The sequence below is a fragment of the Mesoplodon bidens genome (assembly GCF_964165515.1).
Source record: "Mesoplodon bidens genome assembly, contig: HAP1_SCAFFOLD_159, whole genome shotgun sequence".
NCBI lineage: Eukaryota > Metazoa > Chordata > Mammalia > Artiodactyla > Ziphiidae > Mesoplodon > Mesoplodon bidens.
In genome coordinates this window covers 616,230-641,951 of record NW_027672558.1, presented here as the reverse complement: position 1 = coordinate 641,951, position 25,722 = coordinate 616,230, and the positions used below count along the sequence as shown (strand labels likewise).

Below are 25,722 nucleotides of genomic sequence, written 5' to 3'. Positions count from 1 at the left end.
TTGATTCAAATGTTAGGTCAAGAGGAAGAAAGAAAACGAATTCAAGAGTTGCTCTCAAGCATCTAGAATTTTCTGCACCTCTTGAAGAGAGACTAGCCCAGCTCTGACTATTACAAGCTGGACTTTCCTCTTAAAGCACAACCTTCATTTAAGCCTTTGGATAAAACTGGAAGAAAAGAATCTGTGAGTACTGTGGACTGAAAAGAAGGCAGGGGGCTGAAAACTGGCAATAAAAACAGAAAGATGGCGGACCCGAGGCCCAGCAGTCAAGCAGACCCTGAAATTGAGCTTTTTGTGAAGGTAAGTTTTCTAGTTATAATGAGAGCATAGAGAATGTATTATTCCTTGACACTGGACCTCAGCTTTTTTTTTTTTAAGTCAACATTTCAGCTAGAGATAGGAAATAATTTTTTAATTTTATACCCACTCTGAGTCCTAGAAGAATACCTGGGTGTTTGGCTGCTCTTATATAACAATAGAAAAACACCCCATCTGAAAAAAGCAAGAAGATATGGTAGAAAGACAAGTAGACTGGCTGGTAGTTAGAACAAGTAAATTGTATTATTAGTGACGTCCTATGTAACCTTGGACAAATCCCTCCCTCCCTCTTTGTTTTTCCATCTGTACAATAAATGAGCCTGACAAAATGATCCTTAAGGGCTTTCCAGTTCTCATAATCTGTGTTTTATGAGATATGTTTTGGAAGGCCTGAATGTGGGGAGGAGAGGGCCAAGAATGGCCTGAGAGCCTCATTCCCACACATGGTCCAAACAGAGCTTTCTAAAATTCTCCCACAATGGATGAACATCACAGCAGTGTCAAATGGACACTAGAGGAGAAAAGCCAGGAGTCTGTGTGCCTGTTATATGAGTAGGGGGTATTTTGCCTTGGCTTTTTTTTTTTTAATGTCTTAACATTTCAGAAAAGCCCTTTGGAAAACCCCTAAAGCAGGAGAAAGGAACATGTGTTTCTAAATTAGCTCATCAAGAAAAAGAAACAATCTTTTACTGGTTATTCCAAGTAGAAATTACATAGTTTCCTAAATCCTTGCTTATATTAACTATTTTTCTCTATATTTTCATTGACTATTGGAAGTATTCAGGATGGTAATAATAATAACAAACTCTTATATCATGCTTAACCCTTTTCTAACACTTTATGTATATTATCTCATTTAGTCCTAACAACTTAGAAGATAGGTTAATAGTAGTAATGTAGTATCATCAGTAGTAGTGGTGGTAATAGTACTCAAAACTTTAGTCATATTGTCCTCATGAATTCTAGGTAAGTAAGCTAAGGAAATAAGGTCTAAGTAACTTGCCTGTAAAACTACATCGCCTCTTGATGGCCTACAAAGGCATAAAATAAGGTGTGCTTACCAAATTTTAGGTTAAACATCTGTTGGCCAAAGTAATACTTTTACAATAATTTTAAAATATTTTACAACTGGTCACATATATACATCAAGGACATAATTAACCAGCCTTTTCAAAATTATAGGAGACTCTTAAATTCCTGCATAGCAAAACAATCCAAGTAAGTGTTTGCTTGACTGTGGGGCATAAGAGCTACTTCTCCTATCTCTGGATTCTAGCAAACATGTCACTGCTCAGAGGCAACATAAGTAAGCCTTAACTTCCTAACTGACTTTTTATAACTACCAATTCCAAACCAGAGGTAATAGGTCTCTTCATAGGGTAACTAGTTTCTTTTGTCTAAACTTGTTTATTCAATCCAATCAAACTCCTCTAACCAGTTGTTGGCATTGATCTGTGTGTTTATCTTCATAGACTTCCCATAATTTGGGTGGTAATCTAGACAGGGGAAGTTAGGAAATCACACGTTGGATGAGCAAATGTTAAATTAAATAACTTTCAGGTTAAAAACCTAATCATTTATTGAGTACTTATGGCAGGGGCTGTGCTAAGTGGTTTATTATTAACCCTATTTTATGGTTACAGAAACTAAAGCAAAAAGTAGCTAAGTAGCTTTGCGTAAGGTCACATAGCTAGTAAATGGCAGGGTCAAGATTCCAGTCCCTTAAAATAGCTGTGCATAATCTTAATTCATTGTTTTCAATTTGGCACACTTTTTAGTAACATTTCCCAGAATTTCATTAGATGAAATCCTCTAGATGTTAGCATATCTAATGACATTGATACAAGTCACAGATTTTCTGGAAGAACCTTTAGTACCATCTGATCTGGGTTTTTGTTTTGCTTTGCTTTGAGATGGATTCCAAAGATCTCTAGAAGTTTCATAGAAGAGGGGGAATAGGGACTGAGAGGGGTGAAAATGTTAATGAGAAAATTTAAAAAGCACTACTGTTTACCAGTTGTATCTCCCTTATAATGTGGTATCTTTCTAAAGATTAAATGAGTCTGTAATTTCCCCAGCTATGTCTGGGGACCCTACCACAATTTCCCAACGCCACTGATGGGATCCCTACAAGAAAGTAAGTCCTTTCCTGACACAATTTAGAATTTATAGCACACACCCCCATGTGTTCCATGGAGTGAGTGAAAACATTGCCTTTCAACTCTGAATGATTTGGGCAAGATTTATATCCAGGAACTAAGAACAAAGGATTTTCTAACATTTTGTTTTATCTAAATGCAGAGTTTATCTTATTGGTTTGTTGTTCATTGATAAATGGAGTTTTTGTGTTCTCTACCAGTCTAAAATTACGTTTTCATAGATTTGTACATAACATTATAGACTCTAACATTTGGGCCAAAATCCTGAATGTAATATTTTTGTCTTTATTGATAAATGTAAAATAGAAAAAGAGATGATACTCTTCTCTGAATGTTCAGACCATTTTCAAATTATCTTAGAACTATCATAAAGACTATTATAAAGACTGATTAATAAAAAATCCAATAAAACTATTAGATGGGAGAAAGCAGTGTTTAAGGAGTGTGGATTGTGGAGTAGACAGTCCTGGATTAGCTACACGAGAAGAGTGTATGGGTCATCAACTCTTGTCTAGCTGAGTGTACTTGAGCAAGTCAGCTTCTCTGAACTTCAATTTCCTCATCTGTAAAACAAGAGTAATGACAGAACCTACCTCACAGGATCGTCTTCATTATAAGCATTAAATAAAATAAATTTGTAAGACACAGTAGTTGTTAACATAGTAAACATTCAATAAATGTCAGATGTTCCAGCCATTACTATTTTTCATGTTTAGAAACATAGATCACAAACGCAAAGAGAAAAAGTTGTTTTGGTGAATGACCACATTGTGGTAGTTTTCATGTCCATTTCTCTAGGATGTGGGTCAAAAATATCTTGCTGTGATTTATGTCATAGAGTGTTCTGCCTATGTTTTCCTCAAAGAGTTTTATAGTGTCTGGCCTTACATTTAGGTCTTTAATCCATTTTGAGTTTATTTTTGTGTATGGTGTTAGGGAGTGTTCTAATTTCATTCTTTTACATGTAGCTGTCCAGTTTTCCCAGCACCACTTATGGAAGAGCCTGTCTTCTCCATTGTATATTCATACATTTTGTGTAGTGGCACTTTAAATCAGCATTATTATAAACAGAAAAAAATTCAGTTTTCCTGTAAAATTGTGCTGCATTTCCCCCACACCTCACTGTTTTGCCTTTCCTTTTGCCAAAGGCAACCCACCCTTCCTGCTGTATCTATTATCAGACTTCATTCTTCTTCCTGCCTAATCAAGTTTCCATTCACTAACCCCAGTTATGATTGGATCTTTAGCCTCACTTCTGTTACAAAATAAATTCAGCTGCCAAGGTGGTTGCCTCTTCCCATACCTCTTCACTCCCTGATGCCCAAAAGAGCAACAATAAACATTATTTCCTCTGTTGCACTCACTGCCAGGAAAAGGAAAATTTACCAAAAAACAAGAATTATGTCCAAGATCAAGGTGTCAGCATGGTCAGTTTCTGGTGAGAACTCTCTTCCTGGTTTATTATAGATAGGTGCCTTCTTGCTGTGACCTTATATACATGGTTGTTGGGGGAGATGAAGAAAGAGAGAAAGAAAAAGAGAGAGAGAGCTCTGGTTTCTTCACATAAGGGCATTAATCCCATCGTAAGGGTTCTACCCTCATGACCTCATCTAGACCAATCACTTCCCAAACACCTCACCTCCAACTACCATCACGTTGGGGGGGCATGGATTCAACATTTTAATTTGGGGGGAACACAATTCACAAATCCAAAGTAGATAGCAGTGCAATTTACAGGATTAGGAACTCTAAAGAGTAGGTAAGTGTGTGGAGTAAAGAAAAGGGAAAGAATTCACTTTGGGACATGTTGAGATTGAGGTGTCTAAAACTTGGATCTCTCCTCAGGAGACAACATCAGCTACAGCCTTCTCAAGGAGTGACTCCCCTTTCTTCTTCATTTCTATTACCACTGAGGGTGGTGATGGGGTAGGTGTCTTTAGATGTCTTTGCTCCTCATTCTTGTTTCCAGACCATTCTATCTCTCCCATTCAGAGAAATATCTAGGTTGTCTCATAAAATCAGACTAAACCAACCACTACCCCTCCTTGTTATAGTAGTCTTCCCAATCCCAGGTCACTTTCCCTTACTTCTTAAGGATTTTATTTCCTGGAATATTGTCACACTCTTCAACACTATGCCTATCATAATTCTTGGTGATTTTAATATCTACACAAATGACCCTTCCAACACTCTGTCCTCTCACATCCTTGGCTTTCTCTCCTCCAGCGACCTTGTTCTTCATAATCTCTCAGGCACCCCCTTCCATGGTTATAACCTTACCTTTGTCATTGCAACGTCTGCAATCGCTGCATAATATCATTTATTTGAGGTTTTTTTGGTTCTTCTTTTTGAACTTTTCCATTTTAATACAATTTATTGAGGTATAATTTACATAAAGTAAGATATGGTCATTTTTCACTGAAGTGTCTCTGATTTACAATGTTGTGTTAATTTCTGCTGTACAGCAAAGTGATTCAGTTACATATATATATATATATATATATATATATATATATATATACACACACACATCCTTTTTCATATTCTTTTCCATTATGGTTTATCACAGGATATTGAATATAGTTTCCTGTGCTATACAGTAGGACCTTGTTGTTTATCCATTCTGTATGTAATAGTTTTCATCTACTAATCCCAAACTCCCAATCCATGCCTCTCCCATCCCCTGCCCCCCTTGGCAACCACAGTCTGCTCTCTATGTCTATGAGTCTGTTTCTGTTTCGTAGATAAGTTCATTTGTGTCATATTTTAGATTCCACATATAAGCCATATCTATATTTGTTTTTCTCTGTGTGGTTTACTTCACTTAGTATGATAATCTCTAGGTACATCCATGTTGCTGCAAATGGCATTATTTCATTTTTTATGGCTGAGTAGTGTTCCATCATATATATATATATATATATATAATATATAAATAATATATATATTATATATATACCATTCCATTATATATGTATATTATATATACAATTCCTTTATATATTATAATGGATATATATATATATATATATATATATATATATATATATATACACATACATATATCACATCTTCTTAATCCATTCATCTGTCAATGGACACTTAAGTTGCTTCCATGTCTTAGCTATTCTAAATAGTGCTACTATGAGCATACGGGTGCATGTATCTTTTCAAATTATAGATTTGTCTGGATACATGCCCAAGAGTAGGATTGCTGGATCATATGGTAACTCTATTTTTAATTTTTTAAGGAACCTCCATACTGTTCTCCATAGTGGCTGCACCAATTTATGTTCCCACCAGCAGTGTAGGAGGGTTCCTTTTTCTCCACACCCTCTCCAGCAATTATTATTTGTAGACTTTTAATGATGGCCATTCTGACCAGTATGATGTGGTACCTCATTGTAGTTTTGATTTGCCTTTCTCTAATAATTTGCTATGTTGAGCAAAAGATGAATTTTTAAATGAGTGGTATTAAGACAACTATTAACTATTTGTAAAATAAAAATAATAAAGCTGGAGCCCCAATACATTCCTTATGCCAAAATAAATTCTAAATAGATGAAACAAATGCAAAAATGAAACCATAAAGTTACCAGAAGAAAACATGAGAGAACATCTTTATGGTAAAGCAAAATAAGAAAGTAATTTTTTTCTTTGCAACCTTGATGTACATAACAGCTGTGTAAGCAGATCAGAAAAACCAGATTTCATAAAGGAAAACAATATAAGTTTTTATGTAAAATTAAAATTTTACATAGGACATTGTTTAAAAATTACATGTAACATTATCAAAAAGAGTTAGTGTCTTTAGTATACAAGTAATTTTTCCAAAGTAATAAGGAAAAGGTCATCACCTTAATAGAAAAATATAAAATTGTCATGAACAAACAAGTCACAGAATAAGGAAATCAAAGGTCCAGTGAAAATACTGAATATACCTTTCAAGAAGGAAATTTGGCAGGATCTATGAAAATGGAAAATGAACATAGTCTTTAGTCAGCATTCTGTTGTTATGTACTCATCACTCTGGTAATTTTACATACAATGAAAGTATTTGCTTCATTATCTCTCTCTGCCCACAGATGGTAGAATTCAAGAGATTAAGGACTACCAACTTTGTCTCTAACAACTAGCTTATTTCCCAGCAGGCACTCAATACATATTTATTGAGCAAATGAATGAATGAAGACTTTCTTTATCTTAATAGGCTGGAAGTGATGGGGAGAGTATTGGAAACTGTCCCTTTTGCCAACGCCTTTTTATGATCCTCTGGCTTAAAGGAGTTAAATTCAATGTGACTACTGTTGACATGACCAGGTAAGACAAATCAGGACATGTTTCATTCTGGGGATTAAAATCAGTAGACACCAATACAATGTTGGTGTTTGCATAATGTGTACTTTACCTAGACGCCTAACTCTGCTTATTTTCAATAATCATAGAAAGCCTGAAGAGCTGAAGGACTTAGCCCCAGGCACCAATCCTCCCTTCCTGATATATAACAAGGAGTTGAAAACAGACTTCATTAAAATTGAGGAGTTCCTAGAGCACACACTGGCTCCTCCAAGGTACAACATTTTTACAGGATATTATTGTTCTTGAGATAATCTATTTTATTGGCTTATTTATTGCAGATTGAGGATTCTTCTAAACATCTAACTCTTTTTCAATTTCAGACCTCTCTTTTGCTATCTTTCTAGAAAAGTTTGCAAAGATCCCCCGATCACTCCATGTATGATTAGAAAACTTTACTACATAATTATTTATTTAACATATGTAAAGCTATTAAAACTTTATGTGATGCAAGTAGTATATTAGGAATGGTCAAAGGATACACTTGGAAATTTAGGAAAGACAAGAACTTTAGGCCACATTTAATTTTATCCATGTTATCTGATCCATAATGAGGTTTGGGGACATTTATACTGACAGAAATCAGACTTATTTTATTGTAGAACCCTCAGAAGATCTACAATTTTGAAATAGCCTTTAATTCAGTCTGATCTCTTAGCTCTACAGGTTGAGAAATATTATGTCTATCACACATAAACTTCCCCCCTTCAACTTCAAATACACAGTCAATATAATATTTCAAATTATTTTAAAAATGCATAGCTTGCTTAAAATAAGAAAGTAAATTCTCTGTAGTCTAGAAATAGAGAAGAAGCCTATGGTGAGTTAGGAGCGAGGGCATGGGGTAATAGCGCTGAATAGTCCATGAGGACTGGTCAGGACTAGTCCGTTATACCACTGATGGCATGAAGATAGAACATACCCAACACAAGAAAACCAGGAAACAGGTCTCTCACAGTTAGCCAGAGGCCATAACTGCACTGTCTACACTTGAATGACAGCTGTATGTCTCTGCCCACCCAGGATAGTATCTGGAAACAATAAGCCTACTGTATTCATTTTTTATTTCTGTGCAACAAACTCAGTGTCTTAAAATGTCACTCATTTATTATCCCACAGTTTTCACTGGTCAGAAGTCTGGTTGTAAACTTAAAACTGCTCTAAAAAATAACGTCTTAATCATTACACATACATATGATAAATAAAAGGTTCTATCAGTCCAAAATTCTTCCTACCTAAGAAATTAGGGATACTATTCTAGATTCTTTTCTGTGTGCCTATACTATATCTCTTTCATCCATTATTGGTGGCTTCTTATATTTTAAGCACCAGCTCCAAGTATTGAGTCTTATTTTGTTCTTTTCTCCTCATCCATCCTCCTCTACTACTGCCTCTCCTCAAACCATCTCTCCAACCTTTTCTTGTTCCCAAAGATTAACTAATGAAAAAATCTATTGTGTTATCTTTTCATACCCTTTTTTTGTTCATATAAGCACAATAACAAATTCCCTTTCCTTCCAGTTTTTTACCACTACAAACAGTGTTATAAATAACATGCTTGCTCATATGTCCTGATGTACTGGTGTTTTTATTCCAGTGGAATAGATTTCCAGGAGTAAAATTCAGATGGTGTATATCTTTTAAAATTTTTACTGCTTTACCCATCAGTGTATAAATATACACTTTTCCCACATATCTGTAGTACTATGCATTATCACTCTTTTAAAATTCATGGCAACCTGACGGGTGTAGTGATATCTCATTGATACTTTAGTTGCATTTCCCTGAATAATAGGTGAATTAGAACATCTTTACACATGTTGGTTGAGCATTTGGTTTTGTTCTGTGAATTACCTTGTCAAATTCTTCTGATTTTCTATTAGCTTATGTATCATTTAGGGATTGCATTCAACTCTGATAACTAGAGACCCAAAAAGTAGTGGCTTAGATAAATATGGGTTTTATTTTCCTTACATAATAAGACACCAAGAGTTAGGCATTGTAGGGGTAGAATGACAGCTCTATAATTTCACTGGGGACCCAGGCTCTATCTAATATTTTTTCTCTGCCATTCTTCAGGTGAGTTTTCCAGTCTTAAGTTTAATTCACGGTGACAATATGTTTGCTGGAATTCCAGGCAACAGATCTAACTCCCACACAGGAAGAAGGAGAAGGGCAAAGGGCAAAAGATGCAAGTCAGCTTTAAGGAGCTTTCACAGAAGCCACATTCAACAATTTCCATTAACATCTCATTATTCAGAAGTAATTCACATAGTCATACCTAAGTACAAAGGGAAGCTAGGAAACATAGATTTCATCCAGGTGTATTGCCATCCCTAACAAAATAAGATTCAGTTAATGAGAGACAGAGAGAGAGGGAGAGAGAGAGAGGGAGAAAGTGGTACATAACTGTGTTATCTTCCATATTCTGCCCCTCTGACCATCCAAATATATGTGTGTATGCTTATTCCCATACATGGAACACACTTACTCCCAAGAGAGATAACTCCCAAGTCCCCTACAGTTACTGCATCCAGTTCAAAGTCCAGGATCTTTGAGTGATGCGCAACATCTCTCTTAGATATTAATGGTCGAACAGTCAAATAAATTAAAAGACAAGTTCTTTCTACCTTCTTCTTGACACACGCAACAGTCAGTGGTGGAGCAGGAATTGGATAACTGGAATAAAATCTTCCATTTTTAAAAGGAAATATAGGATAACACATAAAAATCCCTGGTTCATAATAGTTACCATTGTCGGAGAAACAGCTGGAAGATTTTTTCCAAGTTTTGGTGTTACAAACAATGCTAAAATGAACTTTCTTTTGACAAGGTCCCCTAGAGTGGTTATTTAGTCTGCCACATTGCTAAATACAAGAGCTCTTCCATATAATCTTTGTTTCATCTAAAATTTTAAAACCTGTTAGATGCCCACATCAATGAAAATGGTGGAGTAGGGAACTCCAAAATGTTATCCCTCCATAATAGCAATTAATAGCCCAGCAAAAGCTGTCAGAATCAACTTTGCCAGAACTCTGGAATCTAACCAAAAATTTACAAGCAGGCTGGGGTTTCTTAATGAAGAATAAAGAAGCAAAATTTCAGTAAGAGAGCCCTGTGGCATTTTAGGTTACCCTGTTACCATCCTCAACTACTCAGCTCTTTAGAAGCCTTAAAGAGAGCAGTCCACATTGCAGAAACAGGTTGCTCATACCAGAGGACAGGATATGGACCTTATTCTCAAATAACTGTGGTTGTGTGATTTGACCTGGTGGCACCTTGAGGGATTGGCTCAAGGGTTTGCCTTTTTTTTCACCTTCTTTGGAGCTTCCTTAGGGCTGAGGAAGCTTCCTTGTTGGCACTCATGGAAGGCGTTTAGAAGCAAATGTATTAGCCACTGCCACATGGGGCAAGGAATAAAACTTGGAGAAAGCAATAGACAAACTGAAAAGTCTGCAAAGAAAGAGGCTGAGATGGGACTTCCCTGGTGGTGCAGTGGTTAAGAATCTGCCTGCCAATGCAGGGGCCACAGGTTCGAGCCCTCATCCAGGAAGATCCCACATGCCACGGAGCAACTAAGCCCATGCGCCACAACTACTGAGCCCACGTGCCAAAACTACTGAGCCTGCGAGCCACAACTACTGAAGTCTATGCACCTAGAGCCCATGCTCTGCAACAAGAGAAGCCACTGCAATGAGAAGCCCACGCACCGCAATTAAGAGTAGCCCCCGCTCGCTGCAACTAGAGAAAGCCTGCATGCAGAAATGAAGACTCAACACAGCCAAAAATAAATAAATAAACTTATTTAAAGAAAAAAAGAAAGAGGCTGAGACACTTGGGAGATAGTGGAATAAGGGCTTTAAATTAATGTATTCTAGGGAATCTAGAAGTCCAAGCACATGCCCATGTCTTGACCTATGCTCAGAAAAAATAACCTGAGAAGACTTTAAGCTTTCACTTCTGGCTAAACTTCAGGCACCACACAAGTAGAAAGTGAAGGCTAAGGCAGAATTATAAACTGCATACCTAAGCATTGAAGGAGTACCCAAACACAGAGCCAGCTTACAAACACCGGGAGAGCTTTTAATCCCTTGGTTTGTTGTTTGTTTGTCTCTTTGTTTGTTTTGCTTCCAGGAGTTTAAGGAAATCTCTGTCAAATCATAAACTGACCAAAGATAATGAGACAAAGATTTCAGTGGCCACACACAAGAAAGAACAGACTTTACAAAAATACTTCAGAAAATTCACTAAACAAATAAACAACACCCAAAAAAGCAACAACAAACCCTATTTGTTGGAAGGGAAGGGAAGAATCTGTTTTCCAGAGTTTCCACATTATAACATTAAAGTGTCCTGTTTTCAAAATATATATATAAGGCATGTCAAAAAAACAAGGGGCTTCCCTGGGGGCACAGTGGTTGAGAATCTGCCTGCTAATGGAGAGGACACGGGTTCAAGCCCTGGTCCGGGAGGATCCCACATGCCACGGAGCAACTAGGCCCGTGAGCCACAACTACTGAGCCTGCGTGTCTGGAGCCCGTGCTCCGCAACAAGAGAGGCCGTGATAGTGAGAGGCCTGCGCACCGTGATGAAGAGTGTCCCCCACTTGCCACAACTAGAGAAAGCCCTCGCACAGAAACAAAGACCCAACACAGCAAAAATAAATAAATAAATAAATCAGTAAACTCCTACCCCCAACATCTTCTTAAAAAAAAACAAAAAAACAAGAATGTATGGCCCATTCACAGAAAAAAAGAAATTAATAGAAATTGTCTCTGAGGAAACCCAGACCCTGAGTTAATAGACAAAGACTTTAAATCAACTGTCTTAAATAGGTTTAGATAGCTAAAGAAAACCATGGGCAAAGAATTAAAGGAAACCAAGAAAATAATGTCTCAATAAAGAGAGAATATCAATAAAAATATACATAATAAAAAGGAATCAAATAGACATTCTGGAGTTGAAAAGTACAATAACTAAAATGAACAATTCACTAGAGGGTTCAACAGCAGATTGAACAGACAGAAGAAAGAATCAGCAAAACTGAACATAAGTTAATTGAGAGTTCCCAGTGTAAGGAAAAGGAAGAAAATTAACAGAGCCTAACATACCTGTTGGATGCCATAAAATGTACAAAGATACACATGATAAGGGAAGAGATGGCAGAGAGAAAGAGGCAGAAAGAATATTTGAGAAAACAATGGCTGAAAACTTCCCAAGTTTAATGAAAGACATAAACCTATACATCCAAGAAGGTCAACAAACTCCAAGTGGAATAAACTCAAAGAGATCAACACCAAGATACATTATTTTAAAATTATCTAAAGCCAAAGCCAAAGATATAATCTTGAAAGCATCAAGAAATAAATGACTCATCATGTAGAGGGGATTCTCAATAAGATTAACAGATAAGTTTCATCAGAAATCATGGAGGCCAGAAGGCAGAGAGATGATATATTTAAAGTGCTGAGAGAAAAAAAAATCAACCAAGAATTCAATATCTGGCAAAAATATCCTTCAAAAATGAAAGAGAACTTAAGACATTCCACATGAAGGAAAACTGAGGGATTTTGTTGCTAGTAGGCCTGCTCTGCAAGAAATGCTATCAGAAGTCCTTCAGGCAGAAATGAGAGGCCATTAGAAAGTAATTCAAAGTCACATAAGAAATAAAAGAGCACCAGTAAAGGAAAAATAACACACATGATCATCTCAGTTGATGCAGAAAAAGCATGTGACAAAATCCAACACCATGTTATGATAATACTCAACAAACTAGGAATAAAAGGGAGCTTCCTTAACCTGATAAAGGGAATCTATGAAAAACCCATGGATAACATCATACTTAAAAGTGAAGGATTGAGGGTTTCCCTGGTGGCGCAGTGGTTGAGAGTCTGCCTGCCGATGCAGCGGATACGGGTTCGTGCCCCAGTCTGGGAAGATCCCACATGCCGCGGAGCTGCTGGGCCCGTGAGCCATGGCCGCTGAGCTTGCACGTCTGGAACCTGTGCTCCACAACGGGAGAGGCCACAACAGTGAGAGGCCTGTGTACCGCAAAAAAAAAAAAAAAAAAAAAAAAAGAAAGAAAAAAAAAGTGAAGGATTGAAAACTTTCTCCCAAAGATCAGAAACAAGACAAATATGCCATTTTTGCCACTTCTATTCAACATTGTACTGAAAGTTCTAGCCAGAGCAATTATGCAGGAAAAAAAAAGAAAAAGAATCCAAATTGGAAAGGAAAAAGTAAAATGATACTGGCAGATATGATCTTTTATGTAGAAAATCCTTTAAAGTCCACTAAAATACTATTAGAACTAATAAAAATTCAGCACAGTTGCAAGATACAGATCAAAATAAAAAAAAATTTATTTCTATATACTGTCAGTGAATCATCCAAAAAGTAAATTAGGAAAACAATTCCATTTTCAGTAGCATCAAAAATAATAAACTACTTAGAAATAAATTTAACCAAGGAAGAGAAAGACTTTTACGTGAAGACTACAAACAATTGCTAAAATAACTTCCTAGCTTCTCATGGTTTTTCAGCAATCATTACCTTATAGATACATAACTCCAACCCTCCATCTTCACATAGCAGTCTCCCTGTGTCTCTGCCTCTTCACAAAGTGTTCTTTTTTAAGGACACCAGTCATACTGGATTAATGGGCCCACCTTACTCCATATGGTCTCATCTTAACTATCACAGCTGTAACAATCTTATTTCAAAATAAGGTTACATTATGAAGTATTGGAGTTTATGACTTCAACATACCTTTTTGGGGGGACAGAATTCAACCCATACAAATATCCCATGTTCATGGATTAGAAGACCTAATATATTAATGTAGAAATATTCCCCAAAGTGATCTATTAATTCAATGCAATACCACCCAAAATTCCAATGGTGTTTTTACAGAAATGAAAAAGCCAATCCTCAAATTCATATGGAATTGAAAGAGATCACAAATAGCTAAAATAGTCTTTGATAAAGACAAAAAAATTGGAAGACTCATGCTTCCTGATTTCAAAACTTACTACACAACTACAGTAATCAAAACAATCAGTACTTGCATAATAATATACCACTGGAATAGAATTGAAAGTCCAAAAATAAACCCATACATCTGTGGTCAACTGATTTTCAAGAATGCCAAAACCATTCAATGGTGAAAGAAGAGTCTCTCCAACAAGTGGTGCTGGGACAACTAGATATTCACATTGGCATGCCAAAAAAATAAAGTTATACCCTTACCTCACATCATATACTAAAATCAACTTAAAATATATCAGACCTAATGTGTGGATTAAAACTATAAAACTTTTAGAAGAAAATATAGAGGTAAATCTTCAAGACCTTGTATTCGGCAATGGATTCTTAGATATAACACCAAAAGCACATACAGCAAAAGAAGAAAATAGAAAATAGAAAAATTAGATGATCTGGAAGATAGAATAATGGAAATAACCCAATCAGAACAGTAGAAAGAAAAATTTTTAGAAATGAGGAACGTTTAAAGGACCTCTGAGACAACATCAAATGTACTAATATTCACATTATGGGGATCCCCAAAGGAGAAAAGAGAGAAAGGGATAGAAAGGTATTTGATGAAATCATGGCTGAAAATTTCCTGAAGCTGATGAAGGAAAAAGATTTCCAGGTACAGGAAGCACAGAGACTCCCAAACAAGATAAACCCAAAGAGACCCACACCAACACATATCATAGTTAAAATGGCAAAATTTCAAGATAAAGAGAGAATTCTAAAGGCAGCAAGAGAAAAATAATATTCTTTTTCCACTTAGAGAAGACGCTTTAACACTTCTTTTAGGGTTGGTTTAGTATTGATGAGCTTCTTTAGTTTTTTCTTGTCTGAGAAGTTCTTTACCTCTCCTTCAATTCTGAATGATAACTTTGCTGGGTAGAGTATCCCAGGTTGTAGGTTTTCCCTTTCAGAACTTTAAATATATCATGTCACTCCTTTCTGGCCTGCAAAGTTTCTGCAGAAAAATAAGCTGATAGCCTTATGGTGGTTTCCTTGTATGTGACTAGTATCCAAAATATATGAAAGAACTCTTACAATTCAATAACAGAAAGCAAACAACCTAATTTTAAAATGGAAAGAGGATTTGAGTAAACAATTCTCCAGAGAATATATACAAGTGGTGAACAAGTACTTGCAAAGGTACTTAATGTCATTAGTCATTAGATAAATGCAAATCAAAACCACAATGCCCATTTTTTTTCACACACACACACTGTATTTTATTTTTACAAGAGATAAATAAACTGACACCAAGCATTGTAAATGGATGACCACAACAAAAGCAACAATGATTGCAATTACCAAACATGAAACACAATCATACTATGTCATAATATTGACATTCAGTCCAGTAATCCTCCACTGTAGCAGTTCCTTTACTTTGCAGTGAAAATTGATTTGTATATATTTTGCCTCTGAGTCCTTTTGGGATTTTTTTAAAATTCAAACAGAAAGTCACAAAAATTATAATCATCCTCATCAGTTCACTCAGTCCCATGTAATTAATTTTTTTCATCTTGATCTTTTGTTAGCACTTTTATGAATTCATCAGTTTTCCATTAGAGTTCTGAAAATGCTTATTCATTCAGTTCAGCAGTATAGTCAGTTACCAGAAATCTGTACTTGTAAGAGTCTTTTCCATGAATGCCTTGAAGATGAAACCCTTTTATAGGAACATTTTTGCAAAAGCATCAGAGTACACCCAGAACTGTCTGTAAATGACCAAAGACTTAAAAATGACCACAGTTAAATATTTGATGAAAGTTCATAATAATTCAATTGACAAGGAAATTTAGTTATTTCTGAGATATACATTTTAAAGTCATAACTAGAATTATGACTTATAACATTATACCAGAACATATAAGATTTTTAGAAATTTCATGAAATGTCTAAAACATTTATATTAACATATTTCCATACAAATAACCGAAAGGAAGTTTAGTATTAGTTGTTTTTTGTTTGTTTGTTTGTTTGTTGTACTGCAGATTCTTATCAGCCATCAATTTTATACACATCAGTGTATACATGTCAATCCCAATCGCCCAATTCAGCACACCATCATCCCCACCCCACTGAGGTTTTCCCCCCTTGGTGTCCATACGTTTGTTCTCTACATCTGTGTCTCAACTTCTGCCCTGCAAACTGGTTCATCTGTACCATTTTTCTAGGTTCCACATACATGCATTAATATACGATATTTCTTTTTCTCTTTCTGACTTACTTCACTCTGTATGACAGTCTCTAGATCCATCCACGTCTGAACAAATGACTCAATTTTGTTCCTTTTTATGGCTGAGCAATATTCCATTGTATATATGTACCAATCTTCTTTATCCATTTGTCTGTTGATGGGCATTTAGGTTACTTCCATGATCTGGCTATTGTAAGTAGTGCTGCAATGAACATTGTGGTGAATGTGTCTTTTTGAATTATGGTTTTCTCTGGGTATATGCCCAGTATTGGGATTGCTGGATCATATGGTAATTCTAGTTTTAGTTTTTTAAGGAACCTCCATACTGTTCTCCATAGTGGCTGTATCAATTTACATTCCCACCAACAGTGCAAGAGGGTTCCCTTTTATCCACACCCTCTGCAGCATTTGTTGTTTGTACATTTTCTGATGATGCCCATTCTAACTGGTGTGAGGCGATACCTCATTGTAGTTTTGATTTGCATTTCTCTAATAATTAGTGATGTTGAGCAGCTTTTCATGTGCTTCTTGGCCATCTGTATGTCTTCTTTGGAGAAATGTCTATTTAGGTCTTCTGCCCATTTTTGGATTGGGTTGTTTGTTTCTTTAATATTAAGCTGCATGAGCTGCTTATATATTTTGGAGATTAATCCTTTGTCCATTGATTCGCTTGCAAATATTTTCTCCCATTCCGAGGGTTGTCTTTTCATCTTGTTTATGGTTTCCTTTGCTGTCCAAAAGCTTTGAAGTTTCCTTAGGTCCCATTTGTTTATTTTTGTTTTTATTTCCATTACTCTAGGAGGTGGATAAAAAAAAGATCTTGCTGTGATTTATGTCAAAGAGTGTTCTTCCTATGTTTTCCTCTAAGAGTTTTATAGTGTCTGGCCTTCATGATTATCTTCATCCTTTACTGATTTTAAAGGAAATAGTGCTAACATTTCACCATTAAAAATGATGCTTGCTGAAAATTTTTGATGGATACTTTTGACCAAGTTAAAGAAATTAATAAATTCATTTAATCATTTAACAAATATTTACTGAATACTTACTAAGTGTCAGGTACTCTTCTAGGCATTTGGGACACATCAGTGAATAAAATGGGCAAAAGCTCTCTGCCCTAGCCGAGCTTACATTTTAGTTAAGGAAGAGAGAAAATAAGCACGATAAAAAGCAAAATATAAACTATTTTAGATGATGATAAACACTAAGAAAAAGTAAAGCAAGGGAGGGAAGTAGTGAGTGTTAGGGCCAGGGGAGAGGTTGCAATGTCCGATAAGGTGGCCAGAGAAAGGCCTCACTTAGGAGGATATATCAGATTAAAATACCTGAAAGAAGAGGGAGAGAGGGCCATGTGCATAAATGAGGGAAAGCACTTTATTTAGGGGCAGACCAAGTGAAAAGGACCTGGGGTTGGAGCTTGTCAGGCCTCTTTGAAGAAGAGCAAGGAGGTCAGTGTGAAGTGAAGTAAGGAAGAGAGTAGGAAGTGATGAGAGCAGAAGGTAAGCTTGGGTCAGATCACACTGGCCCTTGTAGACCACTGTGAAGACTTGGGCTCTGAGTCTGAATGAGATGGAGACATTGCAAGGTAATGAGTAGGAAAGAGACATGATATGACAAGTTTTAACATGACTGCTCTGGCAGCAAGTGGAGAATGTCCTGGGAGTGTGAGGGATAAGCATGGGAGAGGGGGGATAATCAAAGTGTTGCAGTAATATAGGCTTTGGACCAGGTAGGGAGCAGTGGAGGTGGTGAGTAGTGGACAAATTCTGGATACATTTTGAAAGGTAGTCTGGCTGGAGTTGCTAATGGATCAAATGTGGCCATGGAGAGAAAGAGGGATCAAAGAAGATGGCTAAGTGTTTGGCTCAACCATTTCTAGTTGCTAGTGTGGGGTTTTATGAATAGGAATTGATTTTCACTGAACCCTTTTTGGGCATCTATTCATGATCATATGGTTTTCCTTAATTTGTTAATGTGGTAAGTTACATTATTACATTACTTTAATTTATTATGCTAAATTAACTTTGTATTACTAAGAGGAGGACATCTTGGCTACTTTCCCCCCATCCTCTCCATCCTCTTTATTCTTTTATGTATTTTGTTATTTGAAGCCATGTTTTTTCCTACTACTTATCTTTGAAAATGTATTACCACCATATCTTCTGCCAAACAGGCTTTTAGGAGCAAGTATGGGGACCCAACAGCCATTTGAAACACTGTTTCTGTAGATAAATGAGCCTTGAATTCCAAACAGTTGGCTTCCCTGTGAACTTTAGAAGCTAAAGAATTCTCAGAGTGGGAAAGAAACATATTTCCAATGAAAGGTTTCTCAGCACCTTCAGTTTCCAGCACAATTTTCCAAAACTTCTCTCAGTAGAGTGCAACAAAGACACCAGGTCTATGTCTTGTTATGGGTGAATGTTATGTGCAGTGATGTTTCTTTTTAAGGTATCCTCACCTGAGTCCCAAGAACAAGGAGTCTTTTGACGTGGGCTGTAACCTCTTTGCCAAGTTTTCTGCATACATTAAGAATGCACAAAAGGAGGCAAATAAGAGTAAGATACCTTTCTTTAAGTCTTTTCATTTTGCTCACTCACATGCTCACTCTCATATTCTGACTCAACTAAAATAGGACTTTCCTGAATATATAGTATATATTGGGGAATACTCTTCATCTCACTCTCTGTTCTCTCTTCTGAAATTCCTTGCATGAAGTTTTATTGGATTTAGAATCTAATATTCAATATAGGAATCACCAACTTAGCTCTATTAGAACATTGACATGCCAGGGGTGAACTAACTGCTGGACTGTATTTCTTAACCCCCCCAACTTTCCCAGTCTTGTGTACCTTTAAGGTTTCTTAAACCATAGCACCTACCATTTCTCACAAACACTCTCGAATAGGTTTACTATTCTCTGAATCATGAGAGCTATTAGTCTCTGATTCCACTTTCTGACTCTTCTTGAGTGATAATATATATTACCTTTCTTTTTCTTTGACTCTCCTCCCAATTTACCTCCTCAAGAAGAGTCCAAAAATATGTCTACTCACCATTTGATTAAACATTTGATTCTGTCTTATCAGTGGGTAGTTGAGCATTCTAGTTAAGTATATAGAGATGTCTAAATGTGTGAAAAGCATATTGGGAATGTATTTAGTCATGAAGACCGCACATTTATAAGTAACCCATTGACTTCATTGCCTCAGATTTTGAAAAATCTCTGCTCAAAGAATTTAAGCGTCTGGATGACTACTTGAACACCCCACTTCTAGATGAAATTGATCCAGACAGTGCTGAGGAACTCACAGTTTCCAGAAGATTGTTCTTGGATGGGGATCAGCTGACACTGGCTGACTGCAGTTTGTTACCCAAACTGAACATTATTAAAGTAAGTCTTCATAGGGCCGGCTGAATGATTGAGAGGAGTTTGGGAGTTGCCAACAGGAAGCACAGTGACCATTCAGTGTGAGTTTTTATATGAGGGCTTTGTCATCATCACTATGCATAAGGTATGTCTCCTTTTTCTCCTCAGAGGAAAAATCCATAATGATCTTCTCTAGGAAGCATAAAAACTTCTTGTTTCTTTCTTCCTAAATCAGAAGGTGTTTTCCATTGTCTTGTCTACAAAACAAGGGTAATAGTACCCATTTCACAGAACTGTTGAGAAAATTAAGACATATGAAATATTAGAAAAGTGTCTGGATCATAACAAGTGATAATAAAGTGAGCTATTAATATTATTATTATCTAATCGAATTTAACAAATTTTTATTGAACAGACCTTATTCTATCTCAGGTCCTATGCCAGACACAAAGAACACATAAAGAAGTAAGACACTGTCGGACCCTAAACAGTGAAAAGATCTGTGCTCTTTTTCTATGCTTCCTTCTTCTAAACATTCATAATTAAATACACCATAAATATAAAAATGATTACAAGCATGGAGTTTTGTCTACATTTGTAGACAAAACATTAAAGTAGTAAATCCAAGATTCTTTAAGTTTATTTTGTAGTACTTTTTGTGTAGGTAACGTCCTCAATGATCCTGATTTGTGTGTGTGTGTGTGATACGCGGGCCTCTCACTGCTGTGGCCTCTCCCGCTGCAGAGCACAGGCTCCGGATGCACAGGCTCAGTGGCCATGGTTCACGGGCCTAGCCACTCCGTGGCATGTGGGATCTTCCCGGACTGGGGCACGAACCCGCGTCCCCTGCATCGGCAGGCGGACTCTCAACCACTGTGCCACCAGGGAAGCCCGATCCTGAATTTTGACATATGTTTTTACACACTAGGCATTTTACTGATGCCCCTCACTACCAATTGCTTTTTCCTCTTTTTTTCCAAAACCCTAGGTTGCTGCAAAGAAATACCGTGATTTCGACATTCCAGGAGAATTCTCAGGAGTCTGGCGCTATCTCCACAATGCCTATGCCCGTGAAGAATTTACCCACACGTGTCCTGAAGACAAAGAAATTGAAAATACCTATGCAAGTGTGGCTAAGCAAAAGAGTTAGGACAGCTCTTTCAGTAGAAAACCCTCTTTTTTCACTTGTTATCATACTAGAAAATCATTTGGAAATAAGAATATGGAAAATATGGTTTCCTTTATCCAACTTTCTTATGAAAAAGAATGCTATATTTTCTGTATCTAGTTAATCCAAACTATCTGCTCACTGTGTATTTTAAAGGTCTTCATATTTTCATTTCACCTTTTAATTCCCATGGCACAACAACTGCAATCTTAAATGATATGGAAAGTATCAATATTTTTTGCTAGAATACATCATGTGTGCAAGCTCAACAGATGGCTGAAGTTACAAATGACATACAGTCACAGTCTCAAACTGTTCCTTAGAAATATTTACATCTAAATCATTAAAACAATTTTACTAAGAAATTTGACTGACCAAAAGGTCTTGTTGCTGTCCATTAAAGGGTAAAGTAAACTGTTCTTAAAGGATAATCACAAATCTTTCTACAGAATTTAAAATGTTCCATTACTACATGTACTCAAATATACATGTTAAAATACAATCAAATCACTCAAATCTGAAAACAAAAACTGAAGTTTACTTTTGCTCCTTCAAAAGAGAAACAAAGTTCAGCCTCAAAAAAGAGAGATAGGTGTTATTAGAAGTCTTAGTGGGATTTACATAAAATTTATTTATTTATATTTTGGCCATGCTGCAGGGCATGTGGGTCTTAGTTCCCCAACCAGGGATGGAACCCATGCCCCCTGCAGTGGAAGCTCAGAGTCTTAACCACTGGACCACCAGGGAAGTCCCTAGATAAAATTTAAATAAAGCAGTGTCTTCATAGGTTCAAAGAAAAGTAAGGCAACGAGTAAAGAGTTAACAGGCCTGGAACAGGCACATGAAAAAATGCTCATCATCGCTAATTATTAGAGAAATGCAAATCAAAACTACAATGAGGTACCAGCTCACACTGGTCAGAATGGCCATCATTAAAAAGTCTACAAATAATAAATGCTGGAGACAGTGTGGAGGAAAGGGAACTCTCCTACACTGTTGGTGGGAATATAAGTTGGTACAACTACTATGGAAAACAGTATGGAGGTTCCTCAAAAAAACTAAAAACAGAGTTGCCATATGATTCAGCAATCCCACTCCTGGGCATATACCCAGAGAGGACTTTAATTTGAAAAGATACATGCATCCCTGTTTTCACAGCAACACTATTCACAATAGCCAAGACTTGGAAACAACCTAAATGCCCATCAACAGATGAATGGATAAAGAAGATGTGGTGTGTGTGTGTATATAGACATAGATATAGATAGATAGATATAGTGGAATATTACTCAGCCATAAAAAAGAATGAACTAATGTCACTTGCAGCAATGTGGATGGACCTAGAGATTGTCATACTAAGTGAAGTAAGTCAGAAAGAGAAAGACAAATATCATATGATATCACTTATATGTGGAATCTAAAATATGACATAAATCAACATATCTACGAAACAGACTCACAGACATAGACAACAGACCTGTGGTTGCCAAAGGGGGGGTTGTGAGGGAATGATTGGGAGTGTGAGATTAGCAGAGGCAAACTATTATATATTGGATGGATAGATAAACAACAAGGTCCTACTGTATATAGCTCAGGGAAGTATATTCAATATCCTTTGATAAACCATAATGGAAAAGAATATGTATATACATGTATGTATAACTGAGTCACTATGCTGTACAGCAGAAATTAACACAGCATTGTAAATCAACTATACTTCAATAAAATTAAAAAACAAAAAGAGTTAACAGGCCTGGGTATAGAAAGGGCTCAATGCACTGTCCTTGGAGCCAGAGTTAAGATAAATACATAATGTTGTGTCCCCTCTTTGATGGAAGACCCTGATCTGAGACAATTGTACCTGGACTAGATGGCAAAGTTGTGACTTCCCTGAACATCTCAGGTCCTTTTATTCTCACTGATAGGATTTCAAAGAGTCAAGTTTTTTAAGATCTATGATTTTAAAGAACAAAGTTGCTTGGGACTTCCCTGGTGGTCCAGTGGTTAAAACTCCCTGCTTCCACTGCAGGGGGCACAGGTTCACCCCTGCTTAGGGAACTAAGATCCCACATGCCCCCCAGTGTGGCAAAAGAAAGAAACAAAGAAACAAAGAAAGAAACAAAGAAAGAACAAAGTTTCTCAGTACCATGGCCTTAAACTCATTAATAGAAGCAGTCTTTTACAGATTACACCATACTTAAAAGTGTATTCATGTCATTGCAAAGCTGCAAGTAAGTCTTATCCAACTTCATAGGTACTGATACAGCTCAGAATTACCCTCCTAGATGAAAGGATTATTATCTTCTTAGATGACATTAATATAATTCAATTCAGTAACTACTTATTGAGTACTTACTATGTTATTATTATTTAGTTATTTAATCTTCACAACAACCTCATGCCAAAGGAACAGTCCCTATTCTCATGAAACACGTACTTCAATAATGGAGACAGGCAATTAAACGTGCAATTACAATACGTATGTGTTATGAAAAGAGTAAGCACAAGGCTACATAACAGAAGTACATCCTTATATGTTCCCCCAGCCTGACCTCAAACAAGTTCCACTTGGTCATATAGCCTTTGCATAGCACAACCTCTGTGAAAATTCTTAGAGATGTGTTTTTATGAGAAGTTAAATTTTTTTCCCACTTGGGCAGACACATGACTCCAAAGCAGGGTCCTGGATGAACCTAGCATCAGCAACCTGTTCCCCTACTGATGTAAATTACCCAATATGAGAAAGGGAATTTTTACTCATTAGTGTCAAATTTTAAAAAATAAAAAAGAAATTTTTTTCTAATTGTGAAAGCATTACATGTTGGTGCAAACACAGATAGTAGTGGAATAGAGATTCTAAACATAGAGAGATGTATGAAAACTTACTATCTGATAAGGTGGCATTTCTGATCAGTGGTGGAACACTAGAACACAATTCAGCTGTGTTTTTTGCCACTTTATGACAAGGATGGACTTTCCTCCATTGTCCCATAACATGTTCCTCATTTCCGTGTGAGAGCTCACCAGAAGCACATTTAGCACTCACATTTCTAGTGACATTCTGGTCACGATGATATGTGTGTTCTCCAAGATGACAGAATCTTCCTCTACTGCTCTTCTCTCTTCTTTCTGAGCCCTCACCAGAATCAGCTATAATGTCCATATTTCTGGCATGCACCTCAAAACTCTTCCAGCCTCTATACATTGCCCACTTACAAAGTTGCTTCCACATGCTTAGCTATTTGTTAGGACAGCACCCCACTTCTCAGTACCAAAATTTGTCTTAGTCTGCTCAGGCTGCCATAACAAAATACCATAAACTGGTTGGATTAAATAACAGACATTTATTTTTCATAATTCTGGAGGCAGAAGTCTGAGATCAGAGTGCCAACATGGTCAGGTTCTGGCAAGAACTCTCACCCTGGTTTGCAGACAGCTGCCTTCTCACTGTATCCTCACATGGTGGAGAGAGAGAGGAAGCAAGCTCTCTGTTGTCTCCACCTTCATGACTTCATCTAACCCTAATTATCTCCCAAAGGCCCCATCTACAGATACAGTCACATTGGGGGGTTAGTGTTTCAACATATGAGTTCTGGTGGAGGGGGAGGGGGCACAATTTTAAAACAAGGCTGCCATTTATAATAAAGAAGTAGGTAAGTGTATAGCAGCCAAGTGTCTGGGGATAGGCTTTCTTTTATACAAGTTACAAACCTTAGATCACCTCCAAGATCTGCTTTGTGATCAACACAGCTGGAAGGGCCTTGAGGTAAGGAACAAAATACCTTGTGAATTCATCAGAGTAGGGGATGGTAGATTTGGTTTTCATAAGTTAGGAAACTTCAAAAAGGCTATTCAATACGACTTCCAGTTGCTGAAGACAATGGTGGCTGCCTTGGTCTGTGTCTCCCAATATTTCCTCCAAAAACAATACAGAATAACAAGAACACATTTTAAAAGGCACTAAAACCACATGGTAAACATAACTTGAAGACAGAAAAATACCCAAACCTCAATATAACTCAAAGTTAAAAAAAAAAGAAAAAAATACCAAATCCCAGCAAGGACTTGATTCAGACTTTCAAAAAATTGATAAAAAAGTGGAGAAAATTACTCAAAATATGAAAATAAATGGAAGAAGAAGATAAAATTATCTCAGAACTGAGGATAAATTAAAAGGTTCTCAAGCAAAAATGGACTCAAGAAAATTTAATGACATGCATGGAAAAAGGCAGAAAAATAATTGAGAGAATGAAAATGACATTTAGAATGAAGTAAAAAGGATCAGAAAGACAAGCAAAAAAGGAATAGCAGTTGTAAAATTGGAATCACTGGGAAAGAAAAACAAAACAATGGGACAGAACTAATAGTTAAAAGATTTAAACCTATAATCCAAGAAAAATTTCCAAAATTAAAGACCTCAGTCCACACATTGAAAGGTCTCACTGGGTTCCTAGGAAAATTAACCAAACTGATCAATCCAAGGCATATCCTAGTAAAACTATTAGACATGAAAGATAAAGAAAATATATCCTCAAGACCTCTAAGCAAAAAGATCAAATAACCTGTGAAGGTAAATTAATTAACCTGGTGCCAGGCTTCCCAAAACAACATACAAAGTAAGGAAGGCAACAATGAAGTAGCATTTTCAAGAAACTTAGGAAAGAGAGTGTGAGCCAAGAATTTTATATCCAGTGAAACTAGTCTTTAAATATTAAGGTTATGGAAAAAGAAAAAGTTTTAAACAAACCAGGACTTAGATAATTCTGTGTCAATGTGCCCATAAGCAATTTTTAAAAGGTATAGGTACTAACATTATGCAAACATTACTGTTTGGGGAAGTTACGTGATGGGTAAAATACTGTACTGTTTTTGAAACTTCTTTTGATTCTGTAATTACTTCAAAATAAAAAGTTTCAAAAAGGTATAAGTACAAAGGTACTTGTAAAAAATACAAACCTCTTTGAATGCTAAAATAAATAAGTAAATTAAAAAATAAGCATAGAAAGCACATCTTGTAGAGAAGGTAACATAAAATATAACATCGCATACATAATTGTAAGATATGACTAAATTGAGGCAAGCATGTCAGTTAGATCAATAAATGTGAATGGGCTTAATTTAT

At 36.4% G+C, this 25,722-nt stretch overlaps 1 protein-coding gene across 1 annotated transcript; it reads left to right on the top strand.

Moving 5' to 3' along the window:
* On the top strand, positions 1-22,343 carry CLIC2 (chloride intracellular channel 2). The gene is made up of 6 exons (XM_081259282.1): positions 1-300; positions 6,688-6,797; positions 6,923-7,048; positions 18,514-18,620; positions 19,275-19,456; positions 20,421-22,343. Exons 1-6 carry the CDS (start codon positions 244-246, stop codon positions 20,580-20,582), a joined length of 744 nt encoding a protein of 247 aa, XP_081115408.1. The 5' UTR covers positions 1-243; the 3' UTR covers positions 20,583-22,343.
* The last annotated feature ends 3,379 nt before the right edge of the window (positions 22,344-25,722 follow it).